General features: G+C 35.9%; 1 protein-coding gene and 1 non-coding gene across 18 annotated transcripts; one reads left to right on the forward strand and one right to left on the reverse strand.

The window, feature by feature from the left end:
- Positions 1 to 831: 831 nt before the first annotated feature.
- On the reverse strand, positions 832 to 11,361 carry LOC114257944 (putative NOT transcription complex subunit VIP2). 17 transcript variants are annotated; one of them, XM_082873684.1, is made up of 17 exons: positions 11,024 to 11,265; positions 10,776 to 10,883; positions 9,965 to 10,262; positions 9,747 to 9,854; positions 7,588 to 7,735; positions 6,821 to 6,929; positions 6,568 to 6,746; positions 6,062 to 6,443; positions 4,308 to 4,514; positions 4,117 to 4,218; positions 3,202 to 3,290; positions 2,915 to 3,100; positions 2,088 to 2,513; positions 1,947 to 1,999; positions 1,607 to 1,648; positions 1,238 to 1,382; positions 832 to 1,135 (listed from the first exon to the last, which is right to left on the reverse strand). In XM_082873684.1, exons 5-17 carry the CDS (start codon positions 7,603 to 7,605, stop codon positions 1,076 to 1,078), a joined length of 1,998 nt encoding a protein of 665 aa, XP_082729810.1. In that variant the 5' UTR covers positions 7,606 to 7,735; positions 9,747 to 9,854; positions 9,965 to 10,262; positions 10,776 to 10,883; positions 11,024 to 11,265; the 3' UTR covers positions 832 to 1,075. The 17 variants fall into 17 exon arrangements, with proteins under 17 accessions (XP_082729810.1, XP_082729811.1, XP_082729815.1 ...); XM_082873685.1 differs by having other exon boundaries at positions 9,965 to 10,321; positions 11,024 to 11,224; XM_082873689.1 differs by having other exon boundaries at positions 10,776 to 10,830; positions 11,024 to 11,198.
- Positions 6,821 to 6,901, forward strand: LOC114288579 (small nucleolar RNA snoR35). The gene has a single exon (XR_003638329.2). It is a non-coding gene; the product is annotated as a small nucleolar RNA snoR35 (small nucleolar RNA).
- Positions 11,362 to 15,222: the final 3,861 nt, after the last annotated feature.

Below are 15,222 nucleotides of genomic sequence, written 5' to 3' on the forward strand. Positions count from 1 at the left end.
GTAAGATATTAATTTATTAGTAATATTAGATAACAACTAAAGGAGTCACCGCTATTCTATCAGTTCATACATCTTACTTTCCCCTCACCACACCTTCACACCTTAAGATGACAACTAAGCCAAACCCAAGGTCTAAGTCATCATGTGCCTCAACCAAACCCAAGGTCTAAGTCATCATGTACTCGAGGCACGTAAAAAATAGCTCCATGAGAGGTCAAGCAATCACCATCTCCACCCCCCAACCCACACACACACACACACACACACACACACACACACACACACACACACACACACGGCAATCCTAGTGCTTTATTTTTGGATCATAATAAAATTGTAATGGAAAAGAAATAGAAAGAGAACTGGGGAAAAAAAATGATTATATAATTTTCACTCCATAAATCCAAAATCCAAAAAGCCCCACTTGCATACAAAAATTAATCCTACTCGTAAAATCCAGCAGATCTACATTTGTAGACAAATTTCTAGGAGCAACTACACAGCATGATACACATTTGCCGCTAATTTGCCACAATTTTCACAAACCACTTCATAAACATTCTTATTATTATTAATTTGCCACAGCTTTCTCAAACTTGTACATATTCAATTTGGCAGATTATAATCAGTACTAGGCAGGTAAGGATTCAGTACATGTGTAACTTGGTATGTCAGTTCATTTCACCATATTCTAGGTTATAAATAAATAATATTTTCAAAATAAAAATATAAATAAAGTACAGTGTAACTACTAAATAAAATTAAGCAAAACCCATGCAATGTCTAAGCTGAACTTGAATCGAGTGATTAACCACTGATGATTAGTATCTCTTTTGATTATCAAAACCGAACTATTCATTAAAAGAGGTATAAAAACCAGTTCATTTTTTTTTCTTTTCTAATGTTATATTTAGCATCATGTAAAAAAGGGACTAAATGACTTAACTAAAACAAGATTTATGCAACAATTTACTTACAATGGCCAATTGGAGGAACACTAAAATGGGAAACTGACTCTCAGATTCTAACATTGAAACTAAACTGAAACTTTACACTGTAAACTGGAAAATATGAGTTAATGTTGGGGTAGAGCTGGTCTTTTTTCCAACATGTCATAGTGAACGACAAAATTATCCTGCAGCAAAAATAATATTGATTCAACGAAAGCAGTCAGTCATTGCGAGGAAAAATTTAACAATGAATGACATCAACAAAACAGGTGTTCGAAAATCCAAACCTTGCGGATTGTTTCCCATGCGTTTGGATCGAAACAGATATAAGACCCTCTCTCATATGTGTTTGTCTTAACAAGTGGTTCCACATTGGAAACCCTCGTAAACCAGAGACGAAGCTCTCTGTGATAAAACCAACCTCTGTTGTATCTGCAAACAGTAGGTAACACAGCCATAAGCAAATTGCAAACCTACATACATGACTGGTTAGTGGGGACAGTGCAAGGCAATGTGATGATATACTTCAAGTAAAATTTCAAAATAAAATATGTAAATGCTTCACAAATTGCAATTCAGGGTACACAACGAGCAGTTGGTGAAAGTAAATATACACATCTATATAAATTAGAGTAGCTAGGGCTGAAAGAGCATACAGTTCATATGCAGCACATAACTGGGCTTCGTCTTTTGGCATGCTGCATAATAAGAATAGAAATTATTATCACCTTATGATAACAAGATTCACAAAAAGATTTGGGCAAAGAAGGGAAATAGAAGATTAAGTATATTTTAAGCATTTCACAATATTTGAGTCATATGCAAAGCATATGTCAATTTCTCATCCATTTATGTAACAGAACCTTAATGTAAGGATCAGATTGATACAGATTATACAAATTGATACTTCATGGTGGCAACAAGTATCATTTTTTATTGAGCGATATTGTTGTAATTTACCCAAAAGACTTTTTAGAAACCAAGCAAGAGACACACCTGTAAAAGATGTAAAACAATGTGTCCATTGGGAACTTCATAAAATACGATTGCTGCAACCACACCAACAAATATTTGAGTAAGAAAAGAAAGTAGCTACCAAAAAAAGCAGACCAAAAACAAGAAGAGAGATCATCTTACATTTAAAATAGGTGGTTGTTTAGCATAATAGCATTGAGGCACACTGAACTCTGGATCACCCTTAGCAGGCTCATCTGACCATGGGGATCCAAATGTCTTGTGAAGATTTTCAGTCGAGTTCAAGTTCAACCCAAGCGTTGTCAGATCAATTCCAAGTGCAAGCGATGTCAGATCAGGATCACTCATCCTTATTACACTCAATAAACCAAGCAAACCAAATGGATCGGGCGCAGCTTGTGGAGCTTGCATGGACTTCACACCCTGATCCCTGTATGATTGATTTACACCAGACATTTGCTGCAGGCGAAACTGGGACTGACTCTGGTGCTGCTGATACTGTTGGATAAGCTGGTCATAAGACCCCATACCAGAAACTGTATTCGGAGAGTTCAGAGGTCTTAATCCTATGCCAGGCGGTCCACTGGTCTGTAACAATATCAAATAGACATTTGATGATGTCATTCAATGGACAGTACAGAAATGTTTTACGACATGAACGCCAAACCAGAGAGCACAGGGAAAAAAATCATATTCAGCATATTCTGAAAATATTTAGTAAATAACTATTATAAGAAGCAACTTGAATCGATCTGCATCACCTACAAGGTATTTATAATGACATTTGATTCTAGATTCATTTCTATAAACCACACACCAATTTCTTGGAACAAAATGGTAAGGTGGTGATTCAGTGCCGGTGGTAGAAAACCTTTAGTTTGGGGTTTAAAAATTTAGAACTCCACCAGTGTTGCAGTGGAAGGCACGAGTGGTCTTTGGATAAGGTAAAACAATTCAATTAACCCACTAAAGTCACAAGACTAACACACCTGCGAGTGATAGTTTGAATGGGACGATTGGAACATATCTGAGCCATGCAGATGGAGAAGATCCTGGTTGTTTACAGCTGAAAAGGAGATGCCACTGCTACTGACTGATGGTGCATGTTGCTGTTGCTGCTGTGGACGATGCAATGAATATGATCCTCCCAAGTTGAATCCAGCAGACCTCCCCATCTGCACATTAAAGCACAGAAGTCTAAGGGCAAAATTGAAAAGACAAAGCATCAGATGATATTACGGCAAATACTCAAAATCTTTCACAAATTAACACTTACAGAGAAGTGCTGAGACTGCATCATGGACACGGTATTGTCATGAAGTTGTTCTTTCTGATGCAAGTCCATTGCATAATCAGCATTGCCACCTGTGCAATATCTAGTACAACAGTCAGTAAGATGTGGGTGAAAATATTTTGTCTGAAGATGTGATGTGACCCAAATCCCAAGCATTGTACTGAAATAAAAAATGTAAGCTATATTACATTCCCTTTTTTTGTACAAAATATGTTTCCATCACAGCAGGTCATTACCAGGGCATAGAGATAAAATTGTTGTACGTCATAACAAAATGTAAAAAACATGCTAGTCAGAAGACAAGATCAAACAAATTACAGCATAAACAGTTTCTCACATCCAGAGCAACAAGCCATATGACACATCGAACTTGGTTTTCCTGCATGCATATGCAATTTCTATTGCCATATAACTAATGAAAGGCATCCTATGAAAAAATAAATAAATAAAGAAATAAACTACAATAGAGGCAGAAATATCGTGAAAAATAACTAAAAAGATCAAGAGGCAATGTCAATTGGAAGAATCCCCAAAAAATTAACATCTTACAATTTTAAAAATTCGCAGCTGTTAAGAACAGCATACATTGCCTAATATCCAATAGACCTAGACATGAACCGTTAAGAGCGATAAGCATGCATATCTAACGTCCCTAACTCTTCCTAAGATGTAAATCTAATGATTAGGAAAAAAAAAATATGACATAGCAACAATGGTAAAAGGCCGCCCAAAAATTTCTATTACAGGCTTTTTAGGCACTTCACTGATCACCAGACAAACAAATAGATTACAAGAACACCTGACCCGAACAAATAACATCAATAGTGACAATGACTTAAAAATTACTCTTAACAAAAACGAGAGAGAGATAGAGAGAGAATAAAAGCATGTAAGAACCTTTAAATCCTGGTAAAGCTGGAAAATCTTCATTTTGGATGCTGAACTCTTGATTTTGCTGAACAATAGGACTAACACCAAGACCTTGTTTACGAAGCGAACCTGAAATTCTTTGCTTAAAATAATGATCTAATTGCAGGCATAAAGACCTGAAGAGGACTATGCTAAGCAAAAATAAGCACCTAACTTACCCAATTGTCCTTGAGGACCTCCAGCAGAACTGGGGCGGCTGGTCAGCTGAGGGAAATCATTTATATCAAAGGGAGAACCATCATTGGAATTTACATCATTCAACATTCCCATAGAATTAAGATTATTGACAGCTTGGACATGACTTTGCGATAGTGGGCCACCAGTTTGGTAGGAATTTCCCAGCATAGAAATCACCTGCGGAGAAGCTGAATCCAAAGAATGTCATTTACTATAGCAAAAGCATCAGTCAACAATTAAAAACATAATACATCTTCATCTTTACAGAGAATAATAAGAAATCTAATGTCATCCAACAAGAATTACACACAACACAACCAGTGAACATAATTTAATCAACCAGGGCATCCAATTACAAGTCGGTTGCTACCCCCACAACCAAAAGTACTTATAGGCTTGTTTGGAAACTATTTTTTAGCAGATTTTAACTTTTTAAAGATAAAATCTGGTAAAAATAAAAGTATCCAAACAAACTCTAACTAAAAGTAGGAAGAGAAAGGATTTCTAATATAGATAGAGAATCTCAATTATTGCAAAATTTGGGTTATCAACCACCCTTCCCAATGAGGCAGAAGTTATCACAACAATCACAATAACTTTCTATCAAAAGCAAGTTGAGTAGTAAGCGTAGATAATTAAACGAGCATCAGGAAGACAACACAACATATATAGTTTCAAATTGTATTCCATTGATGGATGAAAAATAAGCAAAAAATGGACTTTAACAATAGTGTAAAGCTGTTAGCTATTTCAATCCAACTTAGGTCATGACCAAGATGTAAATCCTACTCCACACACTGACTGATATTACAAACCACTATGTCAATTACAAGTTCTTTTCTTAAAAATTTCAAATGGATCAATACAGTATTATTGACATAAACAGAACCTTAATCCTGCAAATAATTGCCATTCAAGCATAACCAATGGGTTCACAGAAGAGTCAGATAATAAAAAAACTAGTGGCAAAAAGATGTCGATCTTACAAGATCTTACTTACATAAAGCCCTTTCTACTCTACCCGCCCACTTTAAACAGTGTATAGTGCAAGACGACCTCTGGAAACCCCTCATTTGTGATTATGCAACCTTCATGCCCATCATGCTAAAAAACCATCCATTTTGTGGGCCAGTCAATCAGTGCAAAGGGGAAACAAGGAAAAGACAACAACAGAATCTCAAATTCTAGTTTGGTCATTCAGCATGCTGTCCAAACACTTGGATCTAGTTTTATGCAAAACAGGTACCATCTCAAGTCCATTCTACTCTCTGTTCAAAAATAAAATAAAATAAAATTCTACTCATCACAATGCTATACTGGTCTTCAACTAATATATATTCTCTTTTTTATAATGCTTAAAAATTTAGTCAGACCTTAGAGGTGCTTCATTTGCAGCTTTTTACACCTCTAAATATAAACTGAATCAATAGACAAACAATGAAGACAACTATCAAATTCTTTTTCACAGAAATAATAGAACCGTTCAAGACTTGCCAAGTTATCTAAGCTGTAACTTCTATTATGTAAGAACTAAGAATATACTAGTTCCAGAAAAAATTACAGCTTTAAAGAAACTAAGCATGACCATATCAAAATGAAGTCCAGTATACATAAAAACTCTTCCAGACACTACGCAAGTAATGTGGTATGCAACATCATAGCTGTATATAGTAGTCAGTAACAAAACAACATTCTCTTAAGCCAAACATTTTGTCACCAATTAAAGGTAATATACCTTGTTGAAGCACACCACTCATTAGTCTGTTTGGACCTTGCACACTTAAATTTCCAGAAGCACTGTTGGCAGACATATTTAGGCGAGAAGCAAGACCAGGCACAGATAATCCTCCTCCAGAGCTCATGCTTCTACCAATGTTGCCCCCGCCAACTATGTTCCCCATTGAGCTGGTAATCCGAGGACCTGCATTTCCCAAAATTGGAGACACTCCTAGTCCTGGAACAGCACTCCGATTACCAATTGCTGCAGAGGTTGGCAGAATCCCAGGAATGGAACCACCAACTCCATTTGCACTACTACTAAATCCAGGGCTACCAACAACACTCATTCCACCTCTATTTGTTACCCCTGAATGACCATGTGAGCTTCCATGGGATATCTGCAATACAAAACAATACGCAATCGGATAGAGTTCAGCAAAGAAATTAATTTAGCAAACATAGTGAAACACCAGTGAATGAAAAATACCAACTAATAAATATGTGCAAAACTAACACATATACCTGAGAAAGAGCAACAGGGAGATTGTTTGATGAAAAACGTCCACTAGAAAGGTTTCCAGTAGGCTGTTGAACCCCACTAGAAGGAACATTATTTATTGTAGAGTTTCTAGATGCAAGTGTGCCAGGCATGTTGGGAACATTAAAGCTCCCATGAAGGTTATGTAGCCCTTGAATAGTTCCTGTAAAAGGAAATTTCCATATTATATAAAACCTGATGGAAAATATAGAGCGATACTCAGCAAAATCAACTCACCTGTGTGATGAAAAACAGGGGAGGCTGCACCAGATTGAGCAGAAAAAGATGTAGCAAAAGAACGCCCAGTACTGTCTGGAAGATTTGAAGCTGATCCGTTCAGAGATGACTGCAGATAAGTTTGATAAATTTTACAAGCACCAGGAATATGCATGACCATATAAATCATGCCACTCGTGGTCCAAGTTTTGATATGACAGTAAGCATTCACAAAACCCAGAACCAAGATCAAACAATTGGCATACAAAACATGCAAGACTCAAGTGAAAACAAATAGAGGATGCATGTAGAACTAAACATAACTAAAGGGAATTGAGTGAATGCCCAATAGCTAATGTATCTCTACAATCATGTCCAGAACAATTTATCTCCAAATTTTGGTGGTCCTCTTTATAAATAGATTTGTCTCTTGATAGCCAAAAAACAAAAGCATAAAATAAAGAAGTAAGATGGTCTTCCAATCACCCTCCATAAATAGTTTAACTATACATGCTAGAGATTGCTCCACACAACATAGCGAGAAACCATATAAAAAGTGGATATGTTTTAAGCCCAGCCTTTCTGCATTTCTTGTTGGATAAGAAACTGATGTATTACAAGGCCAAGTCCTGTAACTTCCACATTAAACTGAAAAGGATGGATGAGTTGAAAACAAGAAGATGCGATATATTCATTCAAAAACAAGAACCTAAAGATCCAACAACTATATGGCTAACACTCTCAACATCATTTTATGTATAAAGAGGTTATGTAAAGGAGGACTATACATTAAGTAACCCTGACATTGCAGAAATGTCAAAAGGTCATGCAGTAAAGTTTTCCTTGCCGAACAATAGCTTTTCCTTGTCTTCAGATTGGATTGACAAAAATATTCTGATATTTGAAGCGTTTCTGTATGCGTAATTAACCTATAATCTGAAAAGGACAACATGATTGGAGCAGCCAGTCAAAAATATAATTACAGCCGCGCTACCATATTCATGCACAAGTGCACACACAGAAACAACAATAGTCATCAGGTACTGGAAGAAGAAATCAAATTCCACAAACAAAATACAATATCCCAACCATGTGTGCTCAATAGTTTTGCAATTCATAACTAGCATAAAACCAAAAACCATAACCCACCCACAGCTACTAAATAGTACTGCAATGTGTAACTATGTTACTCAGATATAAGATCAGTACTGTAAGCACCTATAATCTCTTAAAATATGATGCTAGGATAGGATGCAAGATCAATCCTTTCATGTTTTCGTATTAATTTTCAAGTTTAAAAACATGGCATCCAACAATCGGGTCAACCAGAATTAAACTGTATGTCATAATTATGTCATAAATATATTTAAAATTATATTTTTTTTTTTTATTCAAAAAAAGTTTAGGAGGGGTGGCTACCCCACTCCAGGGCATTACGCAATATCGCCCACAAACAAAAGACTGCCGGCAGTGGGACTCAAACCTTTGCCATTTGGGCAAAGGGAACAAGCCTTACCAACTGAGCCAACCCTTGTTTATATTTAAAATTATATTTAAATATAAAATAAAGGTATTAAGAAATATTTATTTAAACTACTTTTACATTTTAGGATACACATATTTGCGTAAATATGTTAACCAAATACATAAATTTATACAACGTTAATTAATCTTGGGTTTAATGGAAAATGAAGTTAATGTAACAAATAATTTATATTACTAAATGTGTTCAAAGGAATGTGGTGCTATGGTGGTTCACTTCAACGCCTTCCGCACATGAGGTGCCGAGTTCAACTCTTTACAGGTTAGATTTTAGAAAGTGAGTAGTGTGGGATGTATATCTTTGTTGGCTTGTAAAACAAAATTTACAAAGCTTAGTCTTGATCATTTGTATTATTGTTTGACATTCCATAACAAGAGGTTGCATTAACAGGTTCATAAATCCTATAATGGCCAACATCAGAGCAGCATATTGTGTAAGGCTTAAGAAACTCAGCTCCAAATTTCGAATGCCCACATCAATTGACCGCGGACAGAATGAATACTTTATGGTTTTATAAAGGTGTCACAGCTGAAAACAGATGTTGCATTTGCCCAAGCGATACTAATGAACCGAAACCGGGTTTCACGGTTCACCAATTAAAACATGTGTTTTGCCGATTTTTGCAAACACAAGTTTTATTGTCCAAACGGCTTTGGTGGTTTGTTTGGCAAAAAACATGACTAGCGAATGGGTTCATTGCTTGAACTGGCCTCTCTAATCTGGTTTCAAAATATTGCCGAGAGGTCTATGCCTTCTATTAAATATTAATTCTATAGTGACACAACATATTTAAGGTTTCAAATCTTTAAACTGTGAATCTCACTGTGACCGCAACATTAAGTTCACAATATACATAATCAATAGATTCTCATCAATGCAATTGATAATTAACATTCATGTTCCCATACATTTATATTTATACATGCAAATAAATGTCTAAAGTGCATCCCGACACCCCCCCCCCCCAACTAATCCTAATCAATAAAATAATAATGCATATGCTTGTTGTCTTTCCCTTTAATTCAGGCTTGTTGGAAATGCTCAAGCTCCTCAGTAACGATTTTTTAAAGCACAAAATGCTCCATTAATTCCAGATAAGGAGATTGCTAGGCAACTAAAAGCACAAAGGCAAGCAAACTTAAAACTGGAATCATAAACATGGCGTCAAGATTCAGTCACCAACTGCAGCTAATAATACCAAATCTAGATTCCAAAAGGAATCATGAATGAAACAAGTAGCAAAGGTGTTTAAGTCCAAAGATGGCAAAGCGCACCATCTCATTAATTTTAAATTTAAATCTGCAGCCAATATTGCTAACCTGTCAATGTTGTAGCTTTAAATGTCAAAAGGAAGCAATGGAATAATGCCCTTATGGACTATGGAGTAACAATCTCAATACATACCTAGTCAGATCCATTGATTTAGCTAGGCTAATACATCTTAATAACTTCTTCCCTCTGTTAAGTTCCCATCCCACAGCATTAGGAATATTGGGGGGCTATCTTTCCATCCTAAACAAATAGCGTTTGTCAGGAAAGCCAGTGCAGAAAACAATTTCAACTGTAAAAAAAGAGAAAATTCTAATTAGAAGAGAACTGTGACCCAAATTCTGCCGCTCTACCTTGTGAAACTGATATTAAGACTTCACCAACAAGGGACAAGCCCAGATCAGCAAAACCACGATTCTCACGATAGCACAAAAAGTGAACTTTCTCTAGGTTCCATCTTGAACAAATAAATGCAAGGAAGTTGCAAAGACGCTAACCGGGATTACTTAACTTAGCTTTGTGGAAGAGACATCTAATACTTCAACATAATGTTTAACAGGACTCAAACCATTGAGGAATTAAACAAAGACCGTATTTGGTGCAGCTTATTGAAACTGTTTATAGCTTTCCAGAATGAATGTCCTCCCAAATCTGATATTCAATGAGATATATACTTTTAACATGAGAAGCATATTTACATTTCAGCCAACCTGTTTTTCAGATTCAGATTAAACAGATTCAAAAGTAAACAGATTCCAAATTCAATTCAGATTCAAAATTAAACAGATTACAAAGATTCAAAAGTAACAGAGTAAGTAAATCAAACAAAAATGAGAGAGAGATAAATCTAAACAGATTCACATTACAAAGATCAGATTACAAAGATAAAATTATAAAGATCATATTACAAAGATCAGATCAGATTAACCCACCCAACAGATTCAGATTACAAAGATCAAACTCCCCAAAAAAATTAAACAAAATAAAAAACAGAAAAACCTAAACAGATTCAAGTTCAAAAAATTCAAACAATTTCAAACAAGAGAGAGAGACAGAACTGAGAGGGAGACAGAGAGACAGAGAGAGAGACAGATAGAGAGAGAGAGAGAGACAGAGATACAAATCACAGATCGGGGAGAGAGAGCAAGACAGCGAGAGACTTACCCCACAGTCGCCGGAGAGAGAGAGTCGATTGCGAAGGTCGATCGTCACGTGCGACCTGCGCAGATGAAAAACGAGAGAGATGAGAAGATGAAGGTTGATCGATGCGAGCTGTGGAGATAAAAAACGAGAGAGGGTGAGACAGATCTGATTGCCCAAAAAAAAACACAGATCGAAGAGAGAGAGCGATACACAGAGATACAAATCAAATCACAGATCAATGAGAGAAAGCGAGATAGAGAGAGCCTTACCTCAGAGATACAAATCACAGATTGAAGGTCGATCGTCGCGTGCGATCTGCGCAGACGAAAAACGGGAGAGAGATGAGAAGATGAAGAGAGCTCTCTCTCAGTCTCAGTGAGTCGAGATAAGAGAATGAGTTGAGATTAGGGTTTTGATCTCAATTGGTTTTGTTTGGGTTAGGGCAGAAAATATCATCTACGGATGGGAATAAAAAGGATGAACGGTTCAGCATTTTTCCCCCAAAAAAAAATGCGGGCGATTTTCACGGGCGCGGGTCAAACCCGTGATCCATCCGAAAATTTGAAATATTTTAAATCTCATCCTACCTTATTGTATTTGTGAAATCGCCCACATGTGTGAGTAAGATCGGGTAAGACGGATTGTGCGGATCAGATAACTCTGTACCCAGCCCTAAGTTTCATTCATGATTCCTTTTAGAATCTAGATTTGGTATTATTAGCTGCAGTTAGTGACTGAATCTTGACGCTATGTTTATGATTCCAGTTTTAAGTTTGCTTGCCTTTGTGCCTTTAGTTGCCTAGCAATCTCCTTATCTGGAATTAATGGAGCATTTTGTGCTTTAAAAAATAGTTACTGAGGAGCTTGAGCATTTCCAACAAGCCTGAATTAAAGGGAAAGACAACAAAGCATATACATTATTATTTTATTGATTAGGATTAGGGGGTGTCAGGATGCACTTTAGACATTTAGGCCAAGTTTGAGAAGACTAAGGCCAAGTTTGGTTACAAAGAAAAAAGTGCACTTATTTCATCTTTTTATCTTTTTTGGGTCACATCAATCAACATCTCCTCTCTACTTTTTCTACACATAATACAAAAAAAGTCAAAAAGTGCACTTATTTAGTCTTTCCAAACTAGGCCTAAATAAGTGCACTTTTTGACTTTTTATGAAATATGAGTTGGATTTGAGTTGGGTTTGAAGTGATGTGTTAGAGAGGTGATGTGACTTAAATGAGATGATGTGACTTAAATAGGATAGTGACTTTTTTACTTTTTAGATTTTTTGGAAGATGGGCCAAGTTTGGCAACCCAAAAATAATTCATCTTTTTTATCTTTTTTCTATCACATCACCTCTCTACTTTTCTGCACATCTTTTTATAAAAAGACAAAAAGTACACTTATTTACGTCATTCCAAACAACCCCTTATTTGCTTGTATAAATATAAATATCTAGGAACATGAATGTTAATTATCAATTGCATTGATGAGAATCTATTGATTATGTATATTGTGAACTTAATGTTGCGGTCACAGTGAGATTCACAGTTTAAAGATTTGAAACCTTAAATATGTTGTGTCACTATAGAATTAATATTTAATTGAAGGCATAGACCTCTCGGCAATATTTTGAAACCAGATTAGAGAGGCCAGTTCAAGCAATGAACCCATTCGCTAGTCATGTTTTTTGCCAAACAAACCACCAAAGCCGTTTGGACAATAAAACCTGTGTTTGCAAAAACCGGCAAAACACATGTTTTAACTGGTGAACCATGAAACCCGATTTCGGTTCATTAGTATCGCTTGGGCAAATGCAACATCTGTTTTCAGCTGTGACACCTTTATAAAACCATAAAGTATTCATTCTGTCCACGGTCAATTGATGTGGGCATTCAAAATTTGGAGCTGAGTTTCTTAGGCCTTACACAATATGCTGCTCTGATGTTGGCCATTATAGGATTTATGAAGAACCTGTTAATGCAACCTCTTGTTATGGAATGTCAAACAATAATACAAATGATCAAGACTAAGCTTTGTAAATTTTGTTTTACAAGCCAACAAAGATATATATCCCACACTACTCACTTTCTAAAATCTAACCTGTAAAGAGTTGAACTCGGCACCTCATGTGCGGAAGGCGTTGAAGTGAACCACCATAGCACCACATTCATTTGAACACATTTAGTAATATAAATTATTTGTTACATTAACTTCATTTTCCATTAAGCACAAGATTAATTGACGTTGTATAAATTTATGTATTTGGTTAACATATTAACGCAAATATGTGTATCCTAAAATGTAAAAGTAGTTTAAATAAATATTTTTTAATACCTTTATTTTATATTTAAATATAATTTTAAATACCAACGAGGGTTGGTTCAGTTGGTAAGGCTTTCGAGTCCCACTGCCGGCAGTCTTTTGTTTGTGGGCGATATTGCGTAATGCCCTGGAGTGGGGTAGCCAACCCTCCTCCTAAACTTTTTTTGAATACAAAGAAAATATATAATTTTAAATATATTTATGACATAATTATGACATACAGTTTAATTCTGGTTGACCCGACTGTTGGATGCCATGTTTTTAAACTTGAAAATTAATACGAAAACATGAAAGGATTGATCTTACATCCTATCCTAGCATCATATTTTAAGATATTATAGGTGCTTACAGTACTGATCTTATATCTGAGTAACATAGTTACACATTGCAGTACTATTTAGTGGCTGTGGGTGGGTTATGCTTTTTGGTTTTACGCTAGTTATGAATTGCAAAACTATTGAGCACACATGGTTGGGATATTGTATTTTGTTTGTGGAATTTGATTTCTTCTTCCAGTATCTGATGACGATTGTTGTTTCTATGTGTGCACTTGTGCATGAATATGGTAACACGGCTGTAATTATATTTTTGACTGCCTGCTCCAATCATGTTGTTCTTTTCAGATTATAGGTTAATTACGCATACAGAAACGCTTCAAATATCATAATATTTTTGTCAATCCAATCTGAAGACAAGGAAAAGCTACTGTTCGGCAAGGAAAACTTTACTGCATGACCTTTTGACATTTTTGCAATGTCATAGTCCTCCTTTACATAACCTCTTTATACATAAAATGATGTTGAGAGTGTTAGCCATATAGTTGTTGGATCTTTGGGTTCCGGTTTTTGAATGAATATATTGCATCTTCTTGTTTTCAACTCTTCCATCCTTTTCAGTTTAATGTGGAAGTTACAGGACTTGGCCTTGTAATACATCAGTTTCTTATCCAACAAGAAATGCAGAAAGGCTGGGCTTAAAACATATCCACGTTTTATATGGTTTCTCGCTATGTTGTGTGGAGCAATCTCTAGCATGTATAGTTAAACTATTTATGGAGGGTGATTGGAAGACCATCTTACTTCTTTATTTTATGCTTTTGTTTTTTGGCTATCAAGAGACAAATCTATTTATAAAGAGGACCACCAAAATTTGGAGTGAAAATTATTCTGGACATGATTGTAGAGATACATTAGCTGTTGGGTTTTCACTCAATTCCCTTTAGTTATGTTTAGTTCTACATGCATCCTCTATTTGTTTTCACTTGAGTCTTGCATGTTTTGTATGCCAATTGTTTGATCTTGGTTCTGGGTTTTGTGAATGCTTACTGTCATATCAAAACTTGGACCACGAGTGGCATGATTTATATGGTCATGCATATTCCTGGTGCTTGTAAAATTTATCAAACTTATCTGCAGTCATCTCTGAACGGATCAGCTTCAAATCTTCCAGACAGTACTGGGCGTTCTTTTGCTACATCTTTTTTCCCCTATGGAGTGAAAATTATATAATCATTTTTTCCCCTAGTTCTCTTTCTATTTCTTTTCCATCACAATTTTATTATGATCCAAAAATAAAGCATTAGGAGTGCCGTGTGTGTGTGTGGGTTGGGGAGTGGAGATGGTGATTGCTTGACCTCTCATGGAGCTACTTTTTACGTGCCTCAATAGCACATGATGACTTAGACCTTGGGTTTGGTTGAGGCATATGATGACTTAGACCTTGGGTTTGGCCTAGTTGTCATCTTAAGGTGTGAAGGTGTGGTGAGGGGAAAGTCAGATGTATGAACTAATAGAATAGCGGCGGCTCCTTTAGTTGTTATCTAATATTACTAATAAATTAATATCTTACAATTTTGGGGAAAAAAAAGAAAAGACAAAAGAAAGCCATGCAAAACTTTTGAATTTCAATGGGTAATTTAGCACCACAAGCTTAGTTCATTGATCGAGAGAGATGGAGTCTCACTCTCTCAATGTATAGGTGGGATGGTCACTCAAAATAAATCAAAAGAAACCGTTACCTTTTAGGTCTACAATGTTAGTGGCAATCAAGATTTTACAAAGCTATGGCTGTGTTTAGTTTATAGATTTGGGGAGAAATTTGAAAAGAAAAAGAGAGATTGTGTGAAATGTAATTATATTTTGCACAC

This window comes from Camellia sinensis, chromosome 6 (genome assembly GCF_055761805.1).
Source record: "Camellia sinensis isolate YWXY chromosome 6, ASM5576180v1, whole genome shotgun sequence".
In the NCBI taxonomy this organism is placed as follows: domain Eukaryota; kingdom Viridiplantae; phylum Streptophyta; class Magnoliopsida; order Ericales; family Theaceae; genus Camellia; species Camellia sinensis.